The sequence below is a fragment of the Malaclemys terrapin genome, chromosome 9 (genome assembly GCF_027887155.1).
Source record: "Malaclemys terrapin pileata isolate rMalTer1 chromosome 9, rMalTer1.hap1, whole genome shotgun sequence".
Classification (NCBI taxonomy): Eukaryota; Metazoa; Chordata; order Testudines; family Emydidae; genus Malaclemys; species Malaclemys terrapin.
The window spans coordinates 54,744,760-54,770,998 of NC_071513.1; the positions used below are offsets into that span (position 1 = coordinate 54,744,760).

At 45.8% G+C, this 26,239-nt stretch overlaps 1 protein-coding gene across 1 annotated transcript; it reads right to left on the bottom strand.

The window, feature by feature from the left end:
* Positions 1-1,318: 1,318 nt before the first annotated feature.
* Positions 1,319-25,246, bottom strand: LOC128843033 (small ubiquitin-related modifier 3). The gene is made up of 4 exons (XM_054039500.1): positions 25,072-25,246; positions 5,807-5,935; positions 4,530-4,601; positions 1,319-2,833 (listed from the first exon to the last, which is right to left on the bottom strand). The coding sequence occupies exons 1-4, from the start codon at positions 25,090-25,092 to the stop codon at positions 2,771-2,773; spliced, it is 285 nt and encodes a 94-aa protein (XP_053895475.1). The 5' UTR covers positions 25,093-25,246; the 3' UTR covers positions 1,319-2,770.
* Between the last annotated feature and the right edge of the window lie 993 nt (positions 25,247-26,239).

The following is a 26,239-nucleotide window of genomic DNA, read 5'->3' on the forward strand; positions in this document are numbered from 1 at the left end:
TCCTCCCCACCAGAGCCTCCTGCGCACTGCAAAACAGGAGGCATGGGGAGGTGCTGATTGGTGGGGCTGCCGGTGGCCAGGAGGCACTGGGGGCTGGAGTGGGGTAGCAGATGGGGGGGCTGCTGACATATTACTGTGGCTCTTTGGCAAATTCTGGCTCCTTCTCAGGATCAGATTGGCCACCCCTAGAATAGGGGAAGACAGATTTCCCCCTTCTCCTGATCCATGTTTTCCACTCTCCTCCTGCTGCTCTCAGAGGCCTAGGCTACAGGGTAGACTCCAAGCTTCTGCTTCCTGAGTGATTCAGTCCCTGTGAAGGGGGGGGGGGAACCTTAGAAAAGGGGAGCCCCACCTCCCTGAGAAAGCAGTATACCTCACAGATGGTACTGTCTGCTCAGCACAATGGGCCTGTTCTGAGTGTTTGAGGTGTTTTCCTTTCGCACATTTTTGAATGATCTAGTCCCTCTCAGGCCAGATAAGTTCTAGCTACCCTGCTTAGGGCTATAGGAGCTGTTTCTGAAGACACAAAATGACATACATCAAAGTGACAAGTATGGTACATTGTGTGTAAAATGTCAAAGCCGATTCTACACTGAGAAACACTAGTGCTGAATTTCACTCTGCAAATCCTCTCAGAGGAAGCGGATCAGGTCTGGTGATGTGTTTGGCACTGTGGGAAATATTCTAATTCATCAAAAGGGAAAAGCTGCATGCAATTATCATCTAGAAGCCTCATCACAGAGAGAAGAAATAGTTACCACAAACTATTTCATTGGGAAATCAGTGATGGTGAAAGTTGTCTGACACAAAAGCAATGCAAGATGTTGCTTTTTTGTAGTTTGGTGGGATCACTTATCTTTATGTGCATTCAATCCTCTGTATATGTACCAGTAGTGCTGTCATACTGGCATCTCAGTAAATTCACTTACAGGTATGTTTCTCACTTACAGTGAGCTGGCCTCTTGAACAACTCAGCACAGCTGCTGTTTACGCAGAAACCAATCTTCCCACCCTCCTGCCCAATTATTTTTTGGTTCAGGTAATTTTATTTAACAAAACACACAATTCACCAGTTAACCATAGTAGAGTTTGGATTACCAGACGAGTGTGCCTTTACTGTAATCCTAGTTGGTTGTGAGTGTAAGTACCCTGAACTGTGCATTTATTGTACTTATTATGTTCAGTGTAGCTGATTAGAACTGTCCGAGGTGAGGATTTCAATGCAAGATATGGCAACAAATGAAGCAATGGCACTTCAGTGACCTAATGTCAAGTAAAGCCATCTGAAATGCAGCAGCATTAAACATAAGCCATGAGACAGAGTACCAAACTATATTTACTGTATACAGTAGTAAAGGACAACAAATAATGTACAAATTGGTGAATAAACTATGAGCTCTAACAGAATATCCCACCCTAGCCCATATACAATAAAATGAAAAAGAAAAAGATTTTTCCCAGCAGATTTCAAGCAAAGAGATGATCTAATGTTGTCAAATTGGTCAGGTAAATATAAAAGGCAAATAATGACCTAATCAAGCAGCAATGGACAACCTATTGAAGGATAATAAGATGACCTTTTTAAAATTTCATTTGGAGTAGAGCCCAAAACTTCATACAGAACTGAAAGTCACCACATAAATGCATTTAAAATTCAATACATTTTTGGGAAGCAGCGGAGCAGAATTTTCTCAGAAGAACCTTAAATTACCTTTTCAAGGTTTTTGTGCTTAGCAATCTTTTAATAGCTCTTCTGCACATACAACTTGGCCATAAGCTTATCAAGAGTCTGTTTGTTAGAGGTTTTGGTTTGTTTTATGTAAGACCACATTTATCCATAAGAAACATGTACTGAAAGAAACCAGAGGCCACATATTTACTAGTACCAAGTGAGTAATAATGATACAACTTTTATGTTTGTATTAAAGGGGATGATAGGGACAAGGTACACATTTTTTTGCCCATCACCTAGTAAACCGATAGTGAGCTGTGATGATGGACTTTTTTCTTTTTATTCTTATGGAACATAATACACTAGTCATGAACACTAGTAGGTTTGGTCTAGCATTCTGGTAATAACTCAATTGCTGACATTAATTCTGGGCAATTCTCTCATTTTTGCTTTTTAAAACTTAAATTTCAATCTATTTTATCAGATTATGACAAAGCACATGTACATTTGCAATATTTAAACATTTACTCTATACTAAGCCTCATATCTGCACGTACAGTCCTTGTATCATAGGTTTTAAGTTTTACAATAATAACTGTGTTTACAACACATAGTAAAAACTTTTAAATCAATAATCTTTTCTTCCCTTCACTTGCCCTATTGTAGGAGGAGATTTTAAACTCACTACTGAAGTGAGGATATATTTACATGATTAGAATTATGCAGTGGGGCAATAATACAACAAGAGTCAGGAATGAACAATCGTGTCCTAGAATATAGGTGGATACTCAGGCCACAGGTTTATATAAACAAGGTAACAGCAGACAGACAACCCATATTTTACTTAAACTGAAAAGTTAATTCCATTTGGCCCAATTTAAGATGTAGATTAATCCCTGCAGATACAGTTTTGACTTGCACACGCAGTATGTCAGAGGGACAGCAGAACAATTTTGGTAAATGTCCTCTAAAGTTTTAGAAGAATCCTGTGTGATTGGCATGTTCATTCATTACTATTTAATAGCAAATCCAAGGACAGATGAGAAAGTGAGGTGTGACAAGGGTCTTTAAATTCCTCTTCCCAAAAGGACAGCATGTTTAACACACTCCACCTGTCTGCTGTTGAAACACATCAATAGTATCTTCATCTTCCATCTCCAGCTGTTGGATTAATATACACATATTTTAATATATACATAGCTATACATTTTAAAAGGGCATTTAGTTCTTGCACCGTTAATAGCATTACTCGTTAAGAAGCAGTGTTTAAATTTAAACTTTAATGCTTATTAAATTCCCCTCTCCACCCAATCAGAAAGCAACATCACCCCCTTCACCACAGTGTCTTCCCAGCTCCAGTCACAAGTTATCTTGGTCTCCCTTCAGCCAAGACATTCCAGGCTGACTGACACTGTGTTGGGAAACAAGATCCCAGATTTAGGCAGTAAAGTAGAGTCTAAGATCCAAGGTATTAAGGGCTTCATGTCAGTCTATGCTTTTCCTTTAGTGTCAATACTCAGCACAGATTGTTCCTACTCGACAGGGCACAACTCTGGCCCTCCATTCCCACCCCTGCTCCCCACAGTCTCAGGCTTGGTCTACACTTAAAAATTAGACCAACCTATCTTCATTACTCAGGGCAGTGGAAAATTTCAGGCCCTGAGAACCATAGTTAGGTCAAAATGACCTACGCATGTTTTCACCAGGGGTCAACAGAAGGATTCTTCCATTAACCTAGTTACCGCCTCTCGGAGAGGTGGATCACCTACATCAACAGAAAAACCCTTTCTGTCAACATCAGGAGCATCTACAGTGTTACCGAGGCACAGCTGAAGCACCACAGCTGTGCCGCCGTAGTGTAAACATACCCTGAGTATACTTCCCCAAGAAGTCTGGGGCAAGATTCTCTGCTCTGCTTCCTCCTCGCTAACTGCTAAAGGTGTGGTTTCTGTTGATTTAATCTACAGATCTCCCCAAACTTGCAAATCAAACCTTTATTCCACTCCCAGCCAACTTCTGCAGCGGTGCACTTTGAACAATTGTGCAGTTCAATTTGTCTTCTGAACAGCAAGGGTTTGTAACTAATCTCAACCAACCACTGTGAACAGTTATTCACATGAGTAGTACCATTAATTCTACAGGGATTATACTCTGTGGGCACAGAAAAAGTTAGTTTTTTCAGCAAGCCATCCTGGGGTCCACTCCAGTCAGCTGCAGTCAGGGTGTTCCTTTTCAGCCTAGATTATTTCTCTCATAGTTTTCACATCCAATTACAAAATAGCTTTGTAGGGCATTCCCACAGCCAGAACAAACCAGTTTGGTCAGTGATTTATTGTTCTCTCTCAACTCCAAAGGAGGACTCATTAGTCCAATCCACACCATCCAGAATATTTCTGGGTTTTGTTTCTTGTATTCCCTACCACAGGCCTTGTCCATAGCAGGAATTTTCCTCCCTGAAATTTATCACTATAGCCAATACTGATTCAGCTTCAGCAGTGGCAGAAATGGTGGTAGCACTAGCGTAGACAAGGCACCAGCAGCCACCTGTGTTTTAATCATGTTATTTTCTATACCTACTCTGCGCATGGTTCGTAAGACAATCCTTAAAACTCTGGCAGCTATTTGAAGCCATGTCTACACTAGTACTCTCACTTGCTAATTGGGTCAAGCTCCATCAGTGGTAACAATTATGAAAAATTTTAAAGAAAAAGAAATCCTACTACACGTTTTGGGAACTGCTGGGCCTACAACACAGATACTATTCTATCAAAATCCCTCCTAAAATAGTTTTCTCTAGGTGCAGACACATCTAAAAAATATAGAGTTCTACTACAGTTATTACAATGTATTTTCGTACCTGTGCAGGCGTGTCAGTTTCATTAATTGGTTGTCCATCAAATCTGAATCTAATCTGTCTCATTGACAAACCCTGGAAGTTAAAATAATTAACATGAGCTATGGAGTTCTTACTTTGCAATCCAAATAAAATAAGTTTATGATTAGGAGCAAGTATTTGCTATAATGTGTAAAAATCAGAATTCAGAAGATTTAAAGTGACAGAAGAGCTATATTTATGTTGTAGAATAGGATTCGACCCAGATGTCAAAATTCTAAGTTAGTCTGATGTCCCAGGGCAGGCACTGTATGATCAGGACATCTACAGTAGAATCTAAGAGTTATGAACTGATCAGTCAATCACACACCTCATTTGGAACTGGAAGTACACAATCAGGCAGCAGTAGAAGAAAACAAAACAACAAAAACATCCCCCAACAAACACAGTACTGTATTAAACGTAAACTACTAAAAAAAATAAACAGAAAGCAGCATTTTTCTTCTGCATAGTAAAGTTTCAAAGCTGTATTAAGTCAATGTTCAATTGTAAACTTTTGAAAGAACAACCATAATGTTTTGTTCAGAGTTATGAACATTTCAGAGTTACAAACTACCTCCATTCCCAAGGTACTCATAACTCAAAGGTTCTACTGTATTTTGGTATAGCACATGTCCCCTGCACCTGGCAGTATGTAGCTTTCTGTTGAGTGGGAGAAGGAAGAGTAAGCTACCAGAGCAGAGTGATGCAGGGGGATAGAGAGGCAGCAAAAAACATTAAGGGTGGGGGAAAAAAAAAGAGAAAAAACAAAAGGAAAAGACAGACAACTACTTTTCATCTTCAAAACACTCTGCAAACTTCTTAAACCTCACTTCACACGTGTCAGGTGGATAAGGATTTTATATACGTTATAACACTGAGGTTAAGAGGTCTAAGGCAACAGAGGGAATTAGCGTCAGAGCCTGGATTACAATTCAGGAGTTCCTGGCCCCTAGTACCAATTTTAGAGAACCAGGAGCGCTGGATGAGGAGAAAGTCATTTTGATTAAAGTATAACTGAAACCAGATTTTTCAAACCTGAGAGAGAAAGTTAGGCCGCAAAATCCATATTCTACCATACTTCCATATAATGGGGTCTACTCATCTCTGGAACATTGGTATTTAACACATTTTATGAAAAGAAGTAAAGTTTCCATAATGACAATGTTTTTCATAAGGTAAGTGATCCTATTGACTCTCAGGCAGCAAAATGAATTTATTATAATACTACAACATATAAAAACTGTGTTTAACACATGTACCTGTCTCTCACAATAAGCCTTCATTAGTTTGCTTAGGGGTGTATGCCTTTTTATTTTGAACTGCACCACAGATCCATCCTGGCCAGCTACTTTTAGATTGATATGGTCATTCTCTGTTTTTACTCCTTCCTGCAAAACAAAATGTAAAGATGGACATCACTATTTATTAATAAAAGTTACCCTAAGAATTTGGAAAAGACTGATAGTAATTTAGCAAACTGTTGCAAAACAGAAGCATTCCTTCCTATATATAAAGGTTTGATGTTCTCCACAGCACACAAAGGAAAAAAAAAAACCTCAAGTTTTGTGTTTGCCTCTGAGACTTGCAGGCAAATAGGTAAAAGCAAGAAACTTTAGAACAAATTACTAAAAACTGAACAAATTCCAACATTTACATCTGCAAACTCAGACCATTCTGAGGGGAAGTTAGTAGATTATTTATACTCAATGGCAAAACACTAAATTAACACAGAGTTAAGGTTACTTGATGATATGTCATGCAGAACACTGAGTTGAGCAAAACTCAAACCTCTGAAAACCAGGAAATGCACAGTTAAGTGTGCATGGGCAACCTTAACTTTGCTCTCTTTCAGTAATGCCCCAATATGCCCCATTAACACAGGAACCTTTACTCTGCCAACCCCACAGTTGCTGAAATTACTCCTGGAGGGGGACGGGGTTTCTGCGCCCCTGCAGGAGCACAGAATTCACACGACCTGCATTTTTCTGTGCTCCCGTGCAGAAAAACACACACCAAAAAAAAAAAAAAAAAATCTGCCGGAGGACACGCGCCTCTTCCCTGCCAGCGTGTCTGTTCCAGTGTGCCTGAAGCAGCCTCAGAGACAGGGGAGAGGGGCTGGGCATGCATGCCTGGCTGATCGCTGGCGGGGGCGGGGCTGGGCATATGTGCGTTCCAACAAGCGAGAGAGAGACTCTGTCCCTCTCTCTTGCGACTGCAGCTCTCTGGCGTGTAACGGTAGGGCTTTTTATTATGCAAGAAGCACGCTAGAGGCACAAATGAAGCAGCCTGCCTGAGGGCTTGTCTACACTGGCACTTTACAGCACTGCAACTTTCTCACTCGGGTGTGAAAAAACCCCCCCTGAGCGCTGCAAGTTCCAGCGCTGTAAAGTGCCAGTGTAGACAGTGCCCCAGTGCTGGGAGCCGCTCTCCCAGCGCTGGAGCTATTCCTCTCATGGAGGTGGGATTTTTAGAGTGCTGGGCGAGCTCCCTCCCAGTGCTGCGCCGCGACCACACAAGCCACGTTAAAGCGGTGCTGCGGCCATGCTTTAACGTTGCCAGTGAAGACGTGCCCTGAGTTAATTGATCTCATTCTCTGAGGCACAAATGTAGCTGCATGCCTATTGTTCCTATTGTTAATTAACTGTTCCCATTCTCAATCAATTCTCCCAGGAGCATAAAATTTGTGAAAGTTTTAAGGCCAGAGTGATGTAAAGAAGTCTTATCATAAATGACAGTAAAGGGATCCTCAGCTAGGAAGATCTTATGTACCTTCTCACTTTTTTCCTGTGCCAAAGTGGCACAATGAGGTTAGATTACAGCTCAGGATTTATTTTACTTACCTATTTAAAAAAAAAAAAAAAAAAAAAGACTTTGAGGGCAAATAAAACATTTACCAGGCAGTCAATAAAGGCCCCATCTACACTGGCAATTTTCTGCCCAGTAAAGCGGCTTTCTGTGCTGTAACTCCTGAGGTGTACACACTGCCAAGCCACTTAGTGTGCAGAAACTGCGCAGCTATAGCTCTCTTAAAAAAAAAAAAATCCACCCTGACAAGAGGTGTACAGCTTTCTGCGCCAGGGTTACAGCGCTGTGGTGGCAGTGTAGACACCATGGCAATTACAGCGATGTGATTGGCCTCCAGGAGGTGTCCCACAATGCCTGTTCTCGCCTCTCTGGTCATCGGTCTGAACTCTACTGCCCTACCCCCAGGTGACCAACCATCATCCCCACCCCGTATGTTCCTTTGCAAATTTGAAAGTTCCCTTCCTGTTTGCTCGGTGATGTTTGCAGTGGTCTCAGCACATCTTTCCAGGTGGCTATGCCTGCTCCACGCACCAGCCGATCCCCAGCTTGGAGCAATGCCGAGCTGCTGGACCTCATTGGCATTTGGGGAGAGGAAGCTGTGCAGTCTCAGCTGTGCTCCAGCTGTAGTAATTATGATATCTATGCACAGATTTCTAGATGCATGATAGAAAGGGGCCATGACCGGGACACACTGCTGTGTAGGGTAAAAGTGAAGGAGCTGCGGAACGTCTACCATGAGGCGTGGGATGCAAACCGCCGCTCTGATGCTGCGCCCACGAGCTGCCGATTCTACAAACAGCTGGACGCGATACTCGGTGGCGACCCCACCTCAACTGCAAAGGCCCCTGTGGATACTTCATTGGCTCACGTGCCAGTGGAGAGTGGATCGAGCCAGGAGGAGGAAATCTTGGACGAAGAGCGGGAGGGGGACCCAAAGGATGGCTCGGAGGCCAGAGATGCATGCAGTCAGGAGCTCTTTTCTACCCCGGAGGAGCCTAGCCAGTCAGAGCAGTAGGATCTTGGTGAAGCGCAAACAGGAGAGGAGGCCCCTGGTAAGTGGATCTGATTTCAGGAATTGCTGAAGCAAGTTGTTGGGGGCAGGAGGGTTGCAGAAAGCAGCCTTTTCTCCCACCGCATGCCTAGTCTGAGCGGCAGAACAGGCTGTTGATAAGACTCCCTCACTTCACGGGAATCTCCCTCAGAGATCTCCAGGAAACTCTCGTGGAGATACTGGGCAATCCGCTGCCGCAGGTTCCTCGCCAGAGCTGCTTTGTTTCTTTCCCCTTTTAACGGTAACTTTCCCACGCCACTGTGCCATCACGGGGAGACAGGGGACCATTGCTGCACACAGGCAAGCTGCATAGGGGCAGGGTGGAAGCTGCAGGCTTGGAGAAGACCCTTCCTTGATTCCCTGCTCACCCTCAGCAGCAAGATATCTTCCATAATGATCACCTCCTGTGGAAAGTGTGGGGACAGGAATGATTATCAGGCCCACCCAACAGGGCTGGCTCTCCCCAAGAGCCACGTGCCCACTGTACAGCAGGGTCCGGGAAGAGTGATTCACCCTGGCCCTGCGGCTACTCACCATTTTGGGGGTCTTGTGGCTCGTGTGCTTGCATGGGGTCAGCCAGTTAGTGACAGGTGTGTGAGTACTGGCTGTGTTTTAAAGCACTGAATCAGTGTTGTCTGTGTTGCAAAAAATACTGCTTCTGTAAAATGTTGCATTTAAACTTCACAGAGATGACCTTGGGAGGCCAGCCTCCCTTATCGGCAGCAGAACGGCTGTGCAGAATTAGAAAGCGACCACGAAGAACTAAGGAGGACTTTCTCCGTGAGGTTATGATGCACTCTGACACGGAGAAACAGGAACTGAAGGAGTGTCGGGACAGCAAAAAGAGGGACCGAAAGGAGAACGCAGCACACCAGAAAGAAGTCACAGAGCAGCTCTTAAACGTTATGGAGCACCAAGTGGACACGCTCCAGGCAATACTAGCTCTTCAAACCGAGCAGCTCCGCACCCGCCCTCCCTCCCTCCCCTGCAGCCGCTGTCACAAAACTCTTTCCCATGCGCCTCCCCCACCCCCCCACCAACACACTTATCAATCTCCTGGCTCCACTCTCTACCCACAGCATTCCACTCCTCCTTCCTCACAGTCCAGCAGTGTGGACTCCCAATAGCCACTGCACTCAACACCCATCCCCCTGGCCCTGCTGAAGTACAGCACCCACTACATTGTACTCTAAAGGAGAAGGTTGGGTATGATCCCTGTACATACACAAATCTGTAGCTGTCCGGGGACCCCTCCTCCTCTGGAGACCTTCCCTTTCCCCCCTCCCCCTCCCTGCTGATGTATTATTGTTGTTTGACTCTCTCTTTTAATAAAAGAATTGTGTTGGTTTGAAAGCAATCTTTATTCTATTAAGTGAAAGCAAAAAGAGCACTGCAAAGCAACATGCAATTATGTTAAACCCCCCTGTTGCATCATGTTCACTAGACACCTCCTAGCATTACAAGCACTGCAATCCTGAGCATAGCAGCAAATATTAGTGGCTTTCAGCTTCAAATTGCTGCCCCAAGGTATCCCTGATCCTTATGGCCCCACGCTGTGGCCCTCTAATAGCCCTGGTCTCTGGCTGTTCAAACTCAGCGTCCAGGTGCTGAGCCTCTGCGGTCCAGCCCTGAGTGAAGCTTTCACCCTTCCATGCACAAATATTATGCAGCGTACAGCACGCAGCTATAAGCATAGGAATATTGTCATCGGCCATGTCCAGCTTCCCATACAGGCATTGCCAGTGGGCTTTTAAACAGCCAAATGCACTCAAAAATCATTCTGCACTTGCTCAGCCTGTTGTCAAACCGCTCCTTGCTGCTGTCAAGTTGCCCCATGTACGGCTTCATAAGCCACGGCATTAGGGGTAGGCGAGGTCTCCCAGGATCACAATGGGCATTTCAACTTTCCCTATGGTGATCTTCTGGTCAGGGAAGAAAGTCCCTGCTTGCAGCTTCTCGAACAGGCCAGTGTTCCAAAAGATGCGTGCGTCATGCACCTTTCCGGACCAGCCTGCATTAATGGCCGTGAAACGCCCACGGTGATCCACAAGCATCTCGAGAACCATTGAGAAATACCCCCTGCAATGTACTCGGTGGCTAGGTGGTCTGGAGCCAGAATTGGAATGTGAGTGCCGTCTATCGCCCCTCCACAGTTAGGAAAGCCCATTTGTGCAAAGCCATCCACAATGTCACGCATGTTGCTCAGAGTCATGGTCTTTTGGAGCAGGATGCGATTAATGGCCCTGCACATTTCCATCAACACGACTCCAACGGTCGACTTTCCCACTCCAAACTGGTTAGCAACTGATCGGTAGCAGTCTAGAGTAGCCAGCTTCCATAGTGCAATCGCCACACGCTTCTCCAATGACAGGGCAGCTCTCATTCTGGTGTCCCTGCGCCGCAGGGCTGGGGCGAGCTCATCACAAAGTCCCATGAATGTGGCTTTCCTCATGCGAAAGTTCTGCAGCCACTGCCCATCATCCCAGACATGCATCACAATGTGATCCACCACTCAGTGCTTGTTTCCCGAGCCCAAAAGCAGCCTTCCACTGTGGTCAGCACCTCCGTGAATGCCACAAGAAATCTCGTGTCGTAGCTACTACACGTGGCAAGACCAACGTCGCACTCCTCTTGCCTTTGTAGTTTAAGGAATAACTCCACTGCCACTCGTGACGTGTTGGTCAGAGCGAGCAGCATACTGGTCAGCAGTTTGGGATCCATTCCTGCAGCCCGAAGAGGCAGAGCGCGCAGTACGCAAACAGTTGAAAGATGGTGTCAAACACGGACAGAAGCACAGGGATTGCTGGGATGCAAAGCAATGCATCATGGGGCATTGGGATGCCCCATGACCCCCTCCACCTTTCCACAAGTCTTAGCCGAAAAAGAGAAAGAGGTGCTCTGTAGGATAGCTGCCCAGAGTGCACTGCTCCAAACTGCGCTGCAAGTGTGAACACGCTATTGCGCAGGCAGCTGTCAGTGTGAACACACAACAGCGGTTTTCCTTCTGCGCTCTCTGAGCAGTGCTGTAACTGTCGGAGCTGTAACTTTGCCATTGTAGACATGCCCAAAATGTCAGGACACTCAGAACCAAGCACTTCCCAAAGTACAGAGCCAGGTCCAGAACAATGATTAGCAAAACAGCATTACTTTCACGTGTGAAAGTCTGAGCAATTTAAAATGACATTCTACCCGCCCCCCGCCCCGGTTTGGTGTTCTGTAATGTAATTTAAAATTAAAATCCAGGATTATAACTGGAATGCCGGGTATTAGTTACCAAGTGTTTGTAACTTAACTTCCATGTGTTTAGGAAATGCTGAATAGTTATTGTGACTTTTTTCTGTATTGTAGTTTTAATAAATTACTAAAACAATTGAAACTGGTGTGATTATATTATATTGACAAATAAAATATGCAGAATTTTGAATTTTTTGGTGCAGAATTTTGTTTTGCCACAGAATCCCCCCAGGAGTAAGAAATGTACATGCTCTTTACCTCCTTTTACAACCCATTCACTCTCATGCCCAGGATTCCAGATAACACTGTTAAAGAACCCCACCCCACCCCCCAAAAAAAAAGTTGCCCTGAACCCACTCAGTCCTCTGTCCCTGGCTTTTCCCCCACCTGATTAAACAAAACTTTTTGTTTAGACTGGCTACTGACTATCCTGCTGTCTTCACAGTAAACCTCCCCGTAATATAAAAATATGTTATCACACACACAGCTTCTAGCAAACACGAGTTATTAAATCTTTATTGCACATGTGTGCAAAGATTCAGACTAGAAATGTCAGTGGTGGGGTGTTCACCAGAGGCAATGGCATCGGCACATTCCCTCAACCTACCCAGGTAAGTATAAGTGGCTGCACAGAAACCCTCTTGGTTTTGTTCTTTATTGGCACATGCACACTGTGGTCCTTCCAGGTTGCACATCTAGGCAAGCAAAGAAGTGAACATGTTCTTAAATACTGTTCACAGCTTGGGTCCGCCAAAGACTTAGGGGGTGCCATGTACTACCTTGCGTAACAACTGACTGACCGAAGGGACTATTTTGACCTGCATCACAGCAATAGTTTTATCTGTAGCTCTGCACAAACACACACGCACACAGAGCCAGAATTTTCCATTGTCTCCCTCATGCCCGTGGCTGTGGAGACACTCCTTATTCTGAGCATACCTCTGTATACCACTGAAATAAATTTCCTTACTTATCAAACAAGTCAAAATAAGGACTCAGTCACAACAGAATAAAAATTGTTGCTCTAATTAGATCTGGTACCTTGCAATCCATTGCTATGGAATACAGAGGATGCAGTAATATGTTCAAAGCACTTAATCACTCTCTCTCTCCTGGATTCTAATCCCTCTTTTCCTCTCCTCCCCATGCAATCTGAGTTCTGGTGATTTATATGAAACAGGTCCCATCTGTGGATATCTAGGATTTGTTTTGGGTTGTTATGTTATGTCTAGCTGTCTGCAAGTCTCTAAAAGTGTAAGAGAAATTTTGTACACTTTTTTTTAAAAGTTTACTTTAGAGACATTTGTTTGACTATTTCAGATAGGAGCAGCTGTCCGATGGGGGTCCCCTGGAGTGGGTGAGGAATATCCTGAATTCCAGGTCCTCAGCCCTTAACTGCCCATCAAATGTCTTCCGGGAAGGCAATGGTTATCCCTCAAGAACAGACACCATGCTTAGCGATAAGACAATGCTTGGTGGGAGCCTGTGTGTCCCAGTCAAGAGAAAGGGGTATATCCCACATAAATATTATGCAAAGACCTTTTCCGCCTACAACAGTACTAAGCTTGGCACAATTTGATTTTTTTTTTTTTTTTGTAAATTTAAAAATAAAAATCAATATTAACTTAAATCTTTTTCAGAGTTGTATCAATATTAATACATTTTCAGTTTTACGGTGGTGCTGCAAGGGCCTCCCTGTACAGCTGCGAGGTACTGAATCCCTGCAGGAGCAAGCTGTAGTGAGAGCTATGGTCCTGGCAGGGCAGAGCAGTGACTCCCCAGCCTGGAATGCAAGGACAATGAGTTCCCAGCCACAGGGGAGGCCACCCTGCTGCTGAATGACTCCTGCTAGGGGAAGGCCACTGCATCCCCAGACAGTGAGTGAGTAAGTGAGCAGGGCTGTGACAACAGAGCTGCAGAGGGCTCCCTGAGCAGCCAGAGGAACAGTGATGCAGATCCCTACAAGCAAATAGTGCAGAGAGGCCAACAGATTTTTTTTAGTCCATTTCAGTGCATCAGGCAAAACTGACATTTACTGAGAACTAACAAACAATTTAAATCGAATCCTGCCAAGCCTAAATAATACAATGCACCGAGTACTGCAGGCCTAGATAAACAAATTAATGCTGTCTACCCTGCACAGAATCCCCAGCCATGCAACTCCCCATTTCTTTGAGTTCTGGAGCAAAGAATTCCAGATGGTTGAACTAGATGACCTCCCGAGGTCTCTTCCAACCCTAATCTTCTATGATTCTATGTGTTGTGAGCTAGGGTTGCTGCTCCTTGGTCTTGATGCACCTTTTCTGGGAGGAAGGCAGGAGGAGGAAGATGGGGGCGATGGAGGAACCCCTCAGTAAATCAAAGTTTATAATGTGGCCCACCCAACCTGTGCTAAGGTTCACAACTACTGTACTTCAAATGTGTAAGTTAAGAGTCACATTCCTTTATGACATGAATTTCAGTGAAATAACTGTCATTCACTGAGTTATCCCACTGTCCTCAAACCCTGCACTGAACATGCTCACCTACACAGGTGCATAATAGACCGCAAACACTTTAATTGCTGATCATTTATTACAAACCAACCATAAACAAGCAAACAACATTTAAAACTCTGTTAAATCTAAAAAAAAAAATAATAATAATCCCAACACCTAAACAGTCGTTCTCAAACATGCTAAAACATGCATCAGAAAGTACTGATCATACATCTTAAAACCCTCTGTACATTTGAAAAATCCCCTGACCCTTGTGTGACAGATGTACCCCAGCTACAAGAAACAGTGAGGTGTCAAACCTTGTAAATATTTCTGACACACAATACACATTTTTCAATTAGCCATGAACCTTCCAATTTCCCAATTAATGTTCTTCCAACACTTAATAGTTTTCATATTGTCACTGTAGTGATTATTCAGAGGCTCAGCCAAATTAAAGACTATCACAGCTCCTGGACACAAGTCACTGATGCAGTCCAAATCTGCTCTCATACATTGTGTGAGCAGTACACCAGGAATAAGGCCCAAATAATTTCTGCCTGACTGAATCACCATGTCTGACACATCACCACCTCTCAAGTCACCAGTGAGACATTGTAGAGTGGGCAAAACATGATGCCAACCTCTTTTTTCTCTCTCCACCCAAATCAACTTGCAATTAGTAATCCCCATGTCATGGTGCACTCATTACTCTCCTGCAAACTTATCCAACCTTGTGATCCAGAAATTGCCCAGAAACCACACATTAGCACCTCTGGCAGCACACATTTATTTTTGCTCAGCAATCAAGGTAGCCATGCTGTCAGTTCCAAATCTCTGAGCTATGTTTCTTTAAAGAAAAAACAAAAACAAAACCAAACCACATTAAACACAAGATCAGGAAGTAGCCACTTGGCCCCACCCTTCCCCCAGGGGCTAACAATACACAGATTTTCTCAAAAACAATGAGGAGTCCAGTGGCACCTTAAAGACTAACAGATTTATTTGGGCATAAGCTTTCGTGGGTTAAAAAAAACACTTCTTCAGATGCAGAAGTTTTTTTTACCCACGAAAGCTTCTGCCCAAATAATTCTGTTAGTCTTTAAGGTGCCACTGGACTCCTCATTGTTTTTGTGGATTCAGACTAACATGGCTACCCCTCAGATTTTCTCAAACCATCAATTCATGGCCTGCCAACCAGCAATTCACATATATCCCTCTCCCTATAAAACACCTCCCCTCACTGCAGCCCCAAACTGCCTCCTCCTATTGCCCCACTCCTAATACCTCTCTTTTCCTAGCAGGAATTCACATATCTAATTTTCCCTCAAAAGACTTTGATGGCATTGCTCCTCCCACCCCAAAAAATAAAACTGCCATCCATTACTCACATATTGCAGCAACCTCCATCCACTCAGTCAAAATCTCCATTTGCTTAGCCAGGGAGGGTGGGGGAAGGGTTTGTGATTAACTTATTCTTAATTATGTTAATTGAAGGGTGAGTTCACAGCCACCAATCTCAATGAGATCTGTGATTCATCAAGTCATTAATACCTCTCAGTTTATCAGTACAAGGCACAGAGGGCAACCAGTTTTGGAAGAGGGGTCGTAACTTGGGAACTCCTCAATCAAATGACTCTACATTTGGATCACTAATGGTACCCCATGCGGCACACCAACTTTCAAAACAATCAATGTAACCGGATAATAGAGCGCTTACAAGAGTCGAGCTTTAAAGCACATTAAATGGCAAAACACCTAGTTAACACAGACTTAAGGCTGCCTGGTGACATCTGTTGTCCCTCCAGAACATTGAGCTCAGCAAAATTAAAAACCAGGAAATATATAGGTAAGGTACACACCCGTGTAATCCTGAGGTGAGTCAAGTTCAAAGGACGACTGTTTGTCATCTTGAGCTATCCAGCTGGTAGGAAACTTTGAAGGCTAACAAGCCTATTAACTCCTCTGTCTCCACATGCTCAGTGTCATCTATTAGGTGTGCGAATAGGCTTGTGAGCCTTAGGGTTTGGCTACACTGGCGCTTTACAGCGCTGCAACTTTCTCGCTCAGGGGGTGTGAAAAAACACCCCCCTGAGCGCAGCAAATTACAGTGCTGTAAAGCACCAGTGTAACAGTGCCCCAGCTAATCCCCTCGGGGAGGTGGAGTACCTGCAGCGCTGGGAGAGCTCTCTCCCAGTGCTGGTGCCGCAACCACACTTGCACTTCAAAGCGCTGCTGTGGGAGCGCTTTGGAGTTTCGAGTGTAGCCAAGCCCTTAGTGTGCCTAACTGGAGAAGCAAACTTTTTTTCAAATAATGTTTTAATGTGATTTCTGCCAAAGGGCTGGTGAGTGCCATGCACTCTGTTGAGTAACCGTTGAGTGTCTGAGATACTGGTGCAACGATCTGAGACCTAGTTGGATCTCTATCTGTGAGCAAAAAAAGCATTGCCAGGATGTGTCAACTTTAAGAAAAGTTGACACCCCCCCCCGCCCCAGAGTCTGTATCTTGGGAACCCCTTGGTCACATTGACCCAAATTTAGATCACTATACTCTATGTCCCATCACTTAATCAGATTGCCTTAAAATTCAGTGTAACAATATGGATTTTAGAGCACTTTGAACTATTGAACATTAAACAGAAAATTGATTTTAAGGTTAAGATTAAAATGGTAGGAATGGAAACCTGCGAGCAATTTTCTGTACTGGTGCATGCATGCTGTGAACAATGTCCATTTTCTTAAATCTCATTCTACATTTGGGTGTCCCAAAGATTGGTGGGTACCATGTGCTACCTTGGGTAAAACGACACATTGGATGTGGTGTAAATGAAAATGGTCTCATAGCTTGATCTCTAGCTCAGTTGGGGGGTGGGGACAAAACAAAAAACAAAACCCTCCACCTAGAACTTTTTGGGAAATGGCTATTTTTCCCAGGGCATATATCTCCAGAACCTCTATCTCAAATGTCCCCAAATTTGGGTCACTAACCCTACTTTACATCCCTCTGAAGCACACCAAATTTCCAAGTAATCTAAGCATGATGATTTTAGAGGACTTCGAAAAATCGACCTTTAAACAGAAGTCGTGACGCAGCCATAACTATGGTGGTCAGGCCTTGTTACTATAATTAGCTGGATCCTATTTATAAGACACTGCAAAGATCTGCAAGTTATACAACATTCACTAATTTTCTATTAAAATAGTCAGCGTTTTGTAAGTGACTAGCACCTGTTTTTGCCATAGAATTATTTTATCATTTTTTATATTATTTCTAAGTCCTAAATAGGTTCAACTACAAACTTAAATGGGAGTTTCGTTAACTTCAATAGAAGCAGAAATACATTAATGCTAAGTGCTTTTGAAATTCCCACCCTAAATGCTTAGATCATAAGGCGTTATTTCAACTCCAACAGTAAGAGGACTCATTTTATAATTCTTTATGTGCTTTGAAGTGTTACTCACTAAATGCTATCTTTAACTGTATATTTTCAAAGTATTTCCAAATATTTTCTTGTTCATGGCAATCTCTCTCATAAGCTTCCTCTCATCCCACCCCCAAATCCCTAGATAGACACAGATAGAGATGATTTCAGGGCACTAGAGTACAGTGCTCGCCACCTCCCAGAAAAGACCCTGTACTGCAGGCCAATGGTAGAGAGGAGGTCAGCCAAACTCTGTCCTCCGCCCTTCACAAAGACAGAGAAGAGAGCTGCTCTATGGCACTGCACTGTCAGTGGCAGCAGGAGCACACATGCAGTGGTTTGAGAGATCAGAACCACTAGCTTTAACTGTTGATTTATGTGGGGAGGTCAGGGAGAGAGCTAGAATAAGAACAGGTGATCATGTGAAAGTTAGGGGAAGATGTAGACACAGGAGGCAAGAGGCAAGGATCATTTTCCTTTCCTATCAAGAGACAGGCTTAAATTACAAATAAAAATTGGATCCAGGAAAAGGTGCACGTGGACATAGGGTTTAAATAAGTTCACAGAGGAATACAAAACGTAAAACAGGAGAATATGAAAGAATATTGAAACTTGTGTTACCGCCATTTACCCCACTCCTTTGTCTATGTGTCATCTATTTTGATTGCAAGCTCTCAGGGGCAGGCTTCTGATAAGCACTTAGCAGAAGCAGTTTCAGCAGGTAAAATAACACACTGGAGGAGGGGAAGATGAGCTCCAACTGAAGCTAACAAGTTCCCTCCTTCTCCCAGCACTTCTTAGACAGAGAACTCTGCAGGGGAGACCCTCCTGCCCCTAGGGGCATCAGACTCTACCCTCCCCACAACCATGTGGCTCTGGGGAAGCTGCATAGAAGCAGCTAAAGTCTCCGCTGACAACAAACAGAAGCCGTTACAGCTGGCACTATTGGACACATGATGATGTCATCTAGAGCAGTGGTCCTCAAACTTTTATACCGGTGACCCCTTTCACACAGCAAGCCTCTGAGTGCGACCCCCCCTTATAAATTAAACATTTTTATATATTTAACACCATTATAAATGCTGGAGGAAAAGCAGGGCTTGGGGTGGATGCTGACAGCTCGCAACCCCCCATGTAATAACCTCACCACCCCCTGAGGGGTCCCAACCCCCAGTTTGAGAACCCCGGATCTAAAGGTATGTCTACACTGCACACTCCTTTTGGTGGTGTGTAGCGTACATAGATGACATGCTCCCCTAGCACTGTTAATAACTAGCACCGTAGATGGAGAGGCACTGCTTAGGTAAGTAACAATATGCCTGAACCCTGTGTGTACCCAACATGACTCTCTGTTTGCCCAAGCACTGCCTGTCCTGCAGCTGCCTCCCCACAGCTGGGGTCCTTCCCCATGGCAGTGAAAGAATCTAGCAATGTGGAGGCAGCAGAGCCAAGCCTTTCTCCACTGCCAACCCCTGCTAGAGCTTTACTGACACATGTAGCTACACTGCAGCATGGACGCAGCTTGCTTTGCACAGTAGTATGTAGTAACACATACCCTACATGCCACCACAAGAGGTGTGTAGTGTAGGCATAGCCTGTTTTCTAGTATTGCCTCTGGACATTCTCTCCTCTGCTGATTAGTTGTTTACTTCCCCCCCCCCATGGTCTCTTCACTTAAATCTCACTCCATCTGCCCTCCACACTCCCCCCTCCCTCTCTTCTGCGTTTTCCATCTCCCTTCCTCTTTCTGTTAACCTCAACCCACCTAATCACAACGTCCTCCCCACAAAAAACCTCCAAGGCGCTAACGTTCTCAAACCATCACTGGATTCACCCTATTTGTATTTTCTATCCCTCTGCCCTATCCTTTGGGCTTGGCTACACTGGCATTTTATACCGCAATAAAGCCTTCTACCTTACTCCCCATCCACACTGGCAAGGCACGTAGAGCGCTCTGACTCCCTGGCTAGAGCGCTCCTGGTACTCCACCTCCACAAGAGGGATAACGGCTGTTGCGTATTGACTGAGACGCCCCAGGGCCAGTGTGAACAAGGATTTACATTACAGCGCACTGATTGACCTCCAGAAACGTCCCATAATCCCCTTAAGTCAAGTGGCCACTCTTCTCTTTGTTATTAAATCAGCTGAAGAATGTGGAAGTGCCTTTTCAGAGCTCCGTTTCAGACAGCGGCTGCTTATCGGCAACGGGGCAAAGCAAACGTTTACTGAGTGAGTGAGAGAGGCAGGGGGGCTAGGGGGATCTGGATTTACAAGATAGCGTGCTGAGACACTCTCAGTACTCCAAAAACCCACTCTCTCTCTCCCCCCACATACAAACAACACACTCCACCCCACCCCCCTCATTTGAAAAGCACGTTGCAGCCACTTGACTGCTAGGATAGCTGCCCATAATCCACCGCTCCCAATGCCGCTGCAAATGTGGCCATGCCAGTGCGCTTGCAGCTATCAGTGTGGACAGACTGCAGCACTTTCCCTAGTGCACTCTCTGAAGGCTGGTTTAACCTAAAGCGCTCTACAGCTGCAAGTGTAGCCAAACCCTTTGTCTGTTTAAATTATAAACCAGGGATCAGCAACCTTTGGCAGGCAGCCCGTAAGGGAAATCCGCTGGCGGGCCGGGATGGTTTGTTTACCTGCAGCGTCCGCAAGTTCGGCCGATCGCAGCTCCCACTGGTCGCGGTTCACTGTTCCAGGTGAATGGGGGCTGCAGGAAGCGGCGCGGGCTGAGGAATGTATTGGTCGCCGCTTCCTGCAGCCCCCATTGGCCTGGAACATTGAACCGCGGCCAGTGGGAGCTGCTATATGCCGAACCTGCGGATGCTGTAGGTAAACAAACCATTCCATCCTGCCAGCGGATTTCCCTTACGGGCTGCATGCCAAAGGTTGCCAATCCCTGTTATAAACTCTTGGAGTGGGGGAGGGCGGGAGACTATCACTATGTTTGTATATTACCTAGAAAAATGGGGCCCCTTTCTCAATTGACATTTAAGTGCTATCACAAAACAAAAATATCTTAGTACATTTTTGGGTACAATAATAATTTTCTAATATTTTTGGAAGCCTGAAACAGTCATCTCTTTATTTCACATCTTTTGTTGGTGTTAAACATTTGAGTCAAACATGACTACTATTAGAAACAAGATAACTTCTGACAGTCAAGACATAATCCTGCCCTTCTTTCCTGATAGTCCTGGTATCTACCCAAAACAGAACACAGATGTTTCCATCAAACACAGCCTCACTAGTTCAACCACCTTACCAGATAATATATGGAGATATACCTATCTCATAGAACTGGAAGGAACCTCGAAAGGTCCTCAAGTCCAGCCCCCTGCCTTCACTAGCAGGACCAAGTACTGATTTTGCCCCAGATCCCTAAGTGGCCCCCTCAAGGATTGAACCCACAACCCTGGGTTTCCCAGGCCAATGCTCAAATCACTGAGCTATCCCTTCCCCCCAGATAAAGCACCAAATAAATTCAGTTTAGATTTTTAAACAGCAATGACTGTCCTTTAAGTACTGAGAATGCAAAGTCCTAACCACCCTCTTCATCTTAAGAATCATACAACTATCAGAAACATTCACCCAAGTTATCAGCAGAAGACAGGTGAGCTCTCCAAGTAAGCCAGTGCCATAGCTCAGGTCAGATCCTCCACTACTAGGTGGAGATTTCACCCTTTCCTTAAAATGGCAAACTCCTCCAGATGAGCACCAGTAAGAGAGAAAGTGATCTTCTCCAAAACAGTCTCTAGAAAAGATTCAAAATTCTGAAGGGTACAATCCAGAGAGAAAAATATCTATCAGCAGAGCCATAGAAAAGCTATACCAAATACAGCTAGTCAAGTCCAGTCCTCCTTGGCCCCTAGATTGATTCTCCCTTCCTTCGTCTCAAGACTGCTTCCAGCACAGGAAGTTTCTAACCCCAATGGAAGGAACAAGGACCATTAAGGATTTTGTGGACCAAAAGTTTAAAAGCTCACTGGGGAGCGGTTTTGAATATTTGCCCATTGTCCTACAAAACAACTTTAAATCTCCAGTCTTTGCTCACCTGTCTTTATCATAAAGTCACCCTAAATCTAAGGTTGCCCACAAAAGTCAAAAAAAAGCTAAAGATTTACAAGTTAGCACTCTGCTTCCTGTATAACTATCTACATCATTGCTAGTTTTTCCACCAGAACCCTTCCCTGCAACATTCTAGCTTGCCACAATATGTGGCTTAGAGCTTTGGACACAGACCTCCAAGGGCAATTTCATTCTATTCTATATAGGTTCTTACAATGCACTGATCACGGTATCCAAACACCTTCCAGTAGCATGCTAAGTGACATGACTACACACCTGTCATATATTGTTTGTTCTCTCATCCTCTCCTAGAGGGAGAAGTGTGTTCAGGGGAGTATGTTGGTTCAATAGTGTCTGCTCCCGCCCCCACTGCTTTTTTAATATATGTGTTGTTAGGTGTTTATAATAGAGAAGGCAAGGTGGAAGAAATGCACCTTGTACTTGGAACAGAAAGTGATGAGGTTTGTGGTAGTACTTAGTCCCGGGGCAGGGTGTCTCCAATGTCTCAGACAACCCCTAGAGAAAGCTCTGTCTTCTGCACAGACAAGCTTTACTCTTATTGTTGAGAGTTCCACTGTGCCAGAGGAGTGGGGTTGTCGACCATGGTCTTCATACCTGAACTTTAGACAATCTTTTAGCTATCCTGGACCCAGGCCAAGGAACACTTAAGATAATGATTGAGACCTTGAACTTGATTCGCTATTCTATGGGAGGCGAGCGTACAGAACAGAAAACAGATGTGATGTGCTCATGGTAGCCCGTGTTGCTGAGGAGATGTGCTGCAACCTTCTGCACTAGTAGGAGTTTCCTAAGTTCTGAAGGTTTCACGCCCAGGTATATCATGTTGGTGTAGTCCAGCTGAGAGGTGCCAAAGGCACGAATAACTAAGGCCAGGTCTTTGTCCACCAGAATGGGACAGAGTCTCCTAGCTAAATAGAGATGGAAGAAAGCACTACTTGCAAATGTTGGCAAGTGAGACTCAGCATCAGTGAGGAATCCAGGAGTATTCCTAGACTATGGACTGAACGGACCAATTGTGGGTGTCTCTCTCAACCAACGGAAACAGCACCATGGCTGCAGGCTTTTCAAAATACTTTCCTTTTGCCCACCAGCCTCACCTCTGTCATTCAAGCTCCCTTTGGTGAGATTACACTTTTCAGGGGATCCCCCCAAAAGACACCAACAAATTCCTCAGACTTGAATGAGATCTTGGCCAACCAATCCTCTTTCAGAGAGTTAACAGAAAATTTCAGCTGCCACATCTCTTTTCCTCCACCAGAAAACAGCCAAAAGCCCCTCTGCGGTATCTTCTCTAGACCACCACATCCCTCGGCCCGCGCTGCTTCCCACAGCCCCAATGGCCTGGAGTGGCGAACAGCGGCCAGAGGGAGCTGCGATCGGCCGCACCTGCGGATGCGGCAGGTAAACAAACTGGCCCGGCCCGCCAGGGGCTTTCCCTGAACAAGTAGCGGACCGGCTTTGAGAACCACTACTCTAGACTACAAAATCTTTTCAGCCAACTAGCCCATCATCTCCACAGGAAGACTAAAGAACTTTCTCCTCCTGAACCATACCTCTTGACAGATGGGCTCTGAAGATTATTCACGCAGGTCGTCTCAGTAATTCCCACGCCCTTTCTTTCTGGCCTCCTCACCACCCCATAAAGTAACAAGTGTTATCTAACAGTGTCTCAGATATCACCTATTTAAGAATGATTGTTCTAATTCCAGCCAACAAGAAGTTCTTCAGGTTCTATTCAAGGTTCTTTGTGGGTAGAAAGAACATGGGATTTCAACTTAAACCTGGTAGTAAATAAACTCCATTTCTGCACACAATTTCTGGCTCATATCATTCAAGAATTACCTCTGAAAGTATACCTTTCCTCTGTCAATCTCAATGAGACCTACCTTCAAATTCTGTTTAGTTCAGCTCACCTGTGTTACATTTACTTCACAATTTAGGACAACTGGCTGTGGTAAGTAATGCCCTTTGATCTCATCTACTCACATTTTCAGAGAGATGACCGTCATAGCAATAGTGAGTCTGAAACAAGGCAGCATTCAGAATTATCAATATATGGACAACCTGCAGCGAAGGCTTGATCATACTAAAGTGCTTTTCTTAATATGCACAGAACTATCAAGGTCCTGGCGAACCACAATTTTGTTTTTAACCCTGGGCAAGAAACTCAGAAGCTTCCACACATTTCAGAATCAAGGAACTTAGTAAGTACCCACTGGCCATGCCTCCACTAAAGAGGCACAGGTGTAGCCTGTATCAAGCACGTTCTTTGGGCACTGCTGCAACTCTGGTCCTCGGAGAATTTTCTGGGACTACCAGGAAGAGGCACTGGCTCATCAACTGTTCCCACCTCTATCTGTTCAGCTTTCCATCCTCTGGTAAAAATCTTTTCTTCTTCAGTGACAAGCCCCTGAATGGCAATATGGCTGTCACATGGTTCTTCGAATGAAGAAGTGGCAAGTTCACTTTTCCAATTGTTAATATTCTATTTTTTGTACATGTATGGTAGCTGTTTGTAAAATTGGTTATATTTCTCAAATGAACATTGTTGCAATCCCATACTGTCAGGGCAGGTCAATGAAAGCATGTCAACTGGCCAAGCTTTGTTGCTTCTCAGCTGGACTAGAGCAATGCAATGTACTCGGGCACGTATTCTTCAGCATTTAGCAAACTCCACTAGTCGGGAATGTTGCAACATGTCTTCCTCAGCAATACAGGCTACTGCGAGCACACCAAACCCTTCCTCCGTTCACTACAGTCGCTGCATACAGATTTTCAAATCAAGGTCAAAGTCTCAGGTCTTATCTTCAAGGCGCTCTGTGGCCTGATCCCAGGAGATCTAGAAAGACCACCTACAGCCCCAGGATGAAGACTGCAGCGCATAATTCTGCTCTAGGGCCATTCTGACACCGTGGAATGAAGGCCTCCAGAAACCGAGGTCCGTCCTGACCTCACCACTCTCGGCTCCCACTGCAAAGTGTATGTCTTTGACCTGCCTTCTGGACCGGGAACACACAGCCACAGGTCCATTTAAACAGGCCCTACCCACTACCCAGCTGGCTCCCCCGGGGAGCGACCCCGCAGGCCAGGAGTTAACACGCTGCCGCGATGGGCGGCGGGAGCTCGGCGAATGGGGCGGGGCGAGCGGAGGGGAGCGGAGCGGAGCGGACGCTCCCCACGACGGCACGGCGCAGCGCCTCTCCGCGACGTCGCCCCCAACCCCAGGGAGGCCCGACCCGCAGCCTGGCCACGCTCCCAGCATCCCTCGCGAGCGGGCGGGGCGCGAGACCCCGAGTCCCTTCGCTATGGGGCGGGGCCGGCAGGCCCCAGGGAGCCCGCGGGCCCGGGCTGCGCAGCGGGGAGCTCGCCTCTGAGCCGGGCGCGGGTCCGGCAGCCCCGCGCAGGGTGCAGCGTGCGGCGGCCCCAGCCCTTACCTTGGGCTTCTCCTCGGACATGGCGGCGTCGGACGGGTCCGGCCTGGCGGGAGCGCGGAGAGGGCACAGTCACGCTCTCAGCTCCCGCGTCTCTCCCGCCGCAACTGCCCGCGAGAGCGCGCTTCGCCCCCCAAATCCCCGGCCTCTGATTGGCTCCGACGGGCCCACGTGCGTGTGCGCGCTCACGAGGCGCGCTCGCGAGCGATTCCTCGTCGGGGGCGCGCTTTAGGGGCGGAGGCAGGTAACGCTGGGAAGTGCGTCATCGGGGAACCGGAAACGGTGGAGCAGGACGCCAAAACGGGGGGAGGGGCGAAGTAAGTGGTTCTCAGAACGAGGGGGGTAAAGGGGAAGAGGGAGCTCCCCACAGATCCTGGAGAGAGGGGCAGCACAGACCCCCCCCCCCCGGGTCAGCTCCTTCCAGAGCTTGGGGGAGGGGCAAAGGGAGCAGAACCTATGGGGAGGGGCAGCACAGAGCCCTCTGGGTCAGCTCCCCAGGGAGAGTGGGGGAGGGGCAAAGGGGACCCTGCTGTCCTATTGCCTGCCATACGCCCTGGTGGTGCCACAGTCACAACTGTTAGACAGAAGCACCTTTGCCATGGGGAGATAGCAAGTGGGGTATGTTGGGTAGTGGCGGTTTGGGTAAGGGTAGCTCACCTCTCGGAGACACCCAGAGGTACAAATGCAGGTAACGTATAGCTCTGCACTAGCACTTTTCACCAGCAGGTTGAGATCAGTATTGTTTTCCCCCATTTTAAAGATGGGGAATCTGAGGCTGCATATGGGTATACAAATACTTGGGTCCCCGTGTGTGCGCTCATGACTTCCCCCCAGCACACCCACACCTACATGTGCACGTTCATGGAAACGTATAGCTCTACCCCTATGCATAGCTAATGGACACTACATGAACATGGCGCTCTGTGGCCTGGGCCCAGGAGATCTAGAAAGACCACCTACAGCCCCAGGATGAAGACTGCAGCGCACAACTCCACTCTGGGGCCAGTCTTTGACACCGTGGAATGAAGGCCTCCAGAAACCGAGGTCCGTCCTGACATGAACACACACACAATGATGCAGGTACCTACATAAACATGTATGATCACATGCACACAGGCACAAATGTGCTTGTACATGGAAAGACATGCACAAACATATACACTCTAAACAG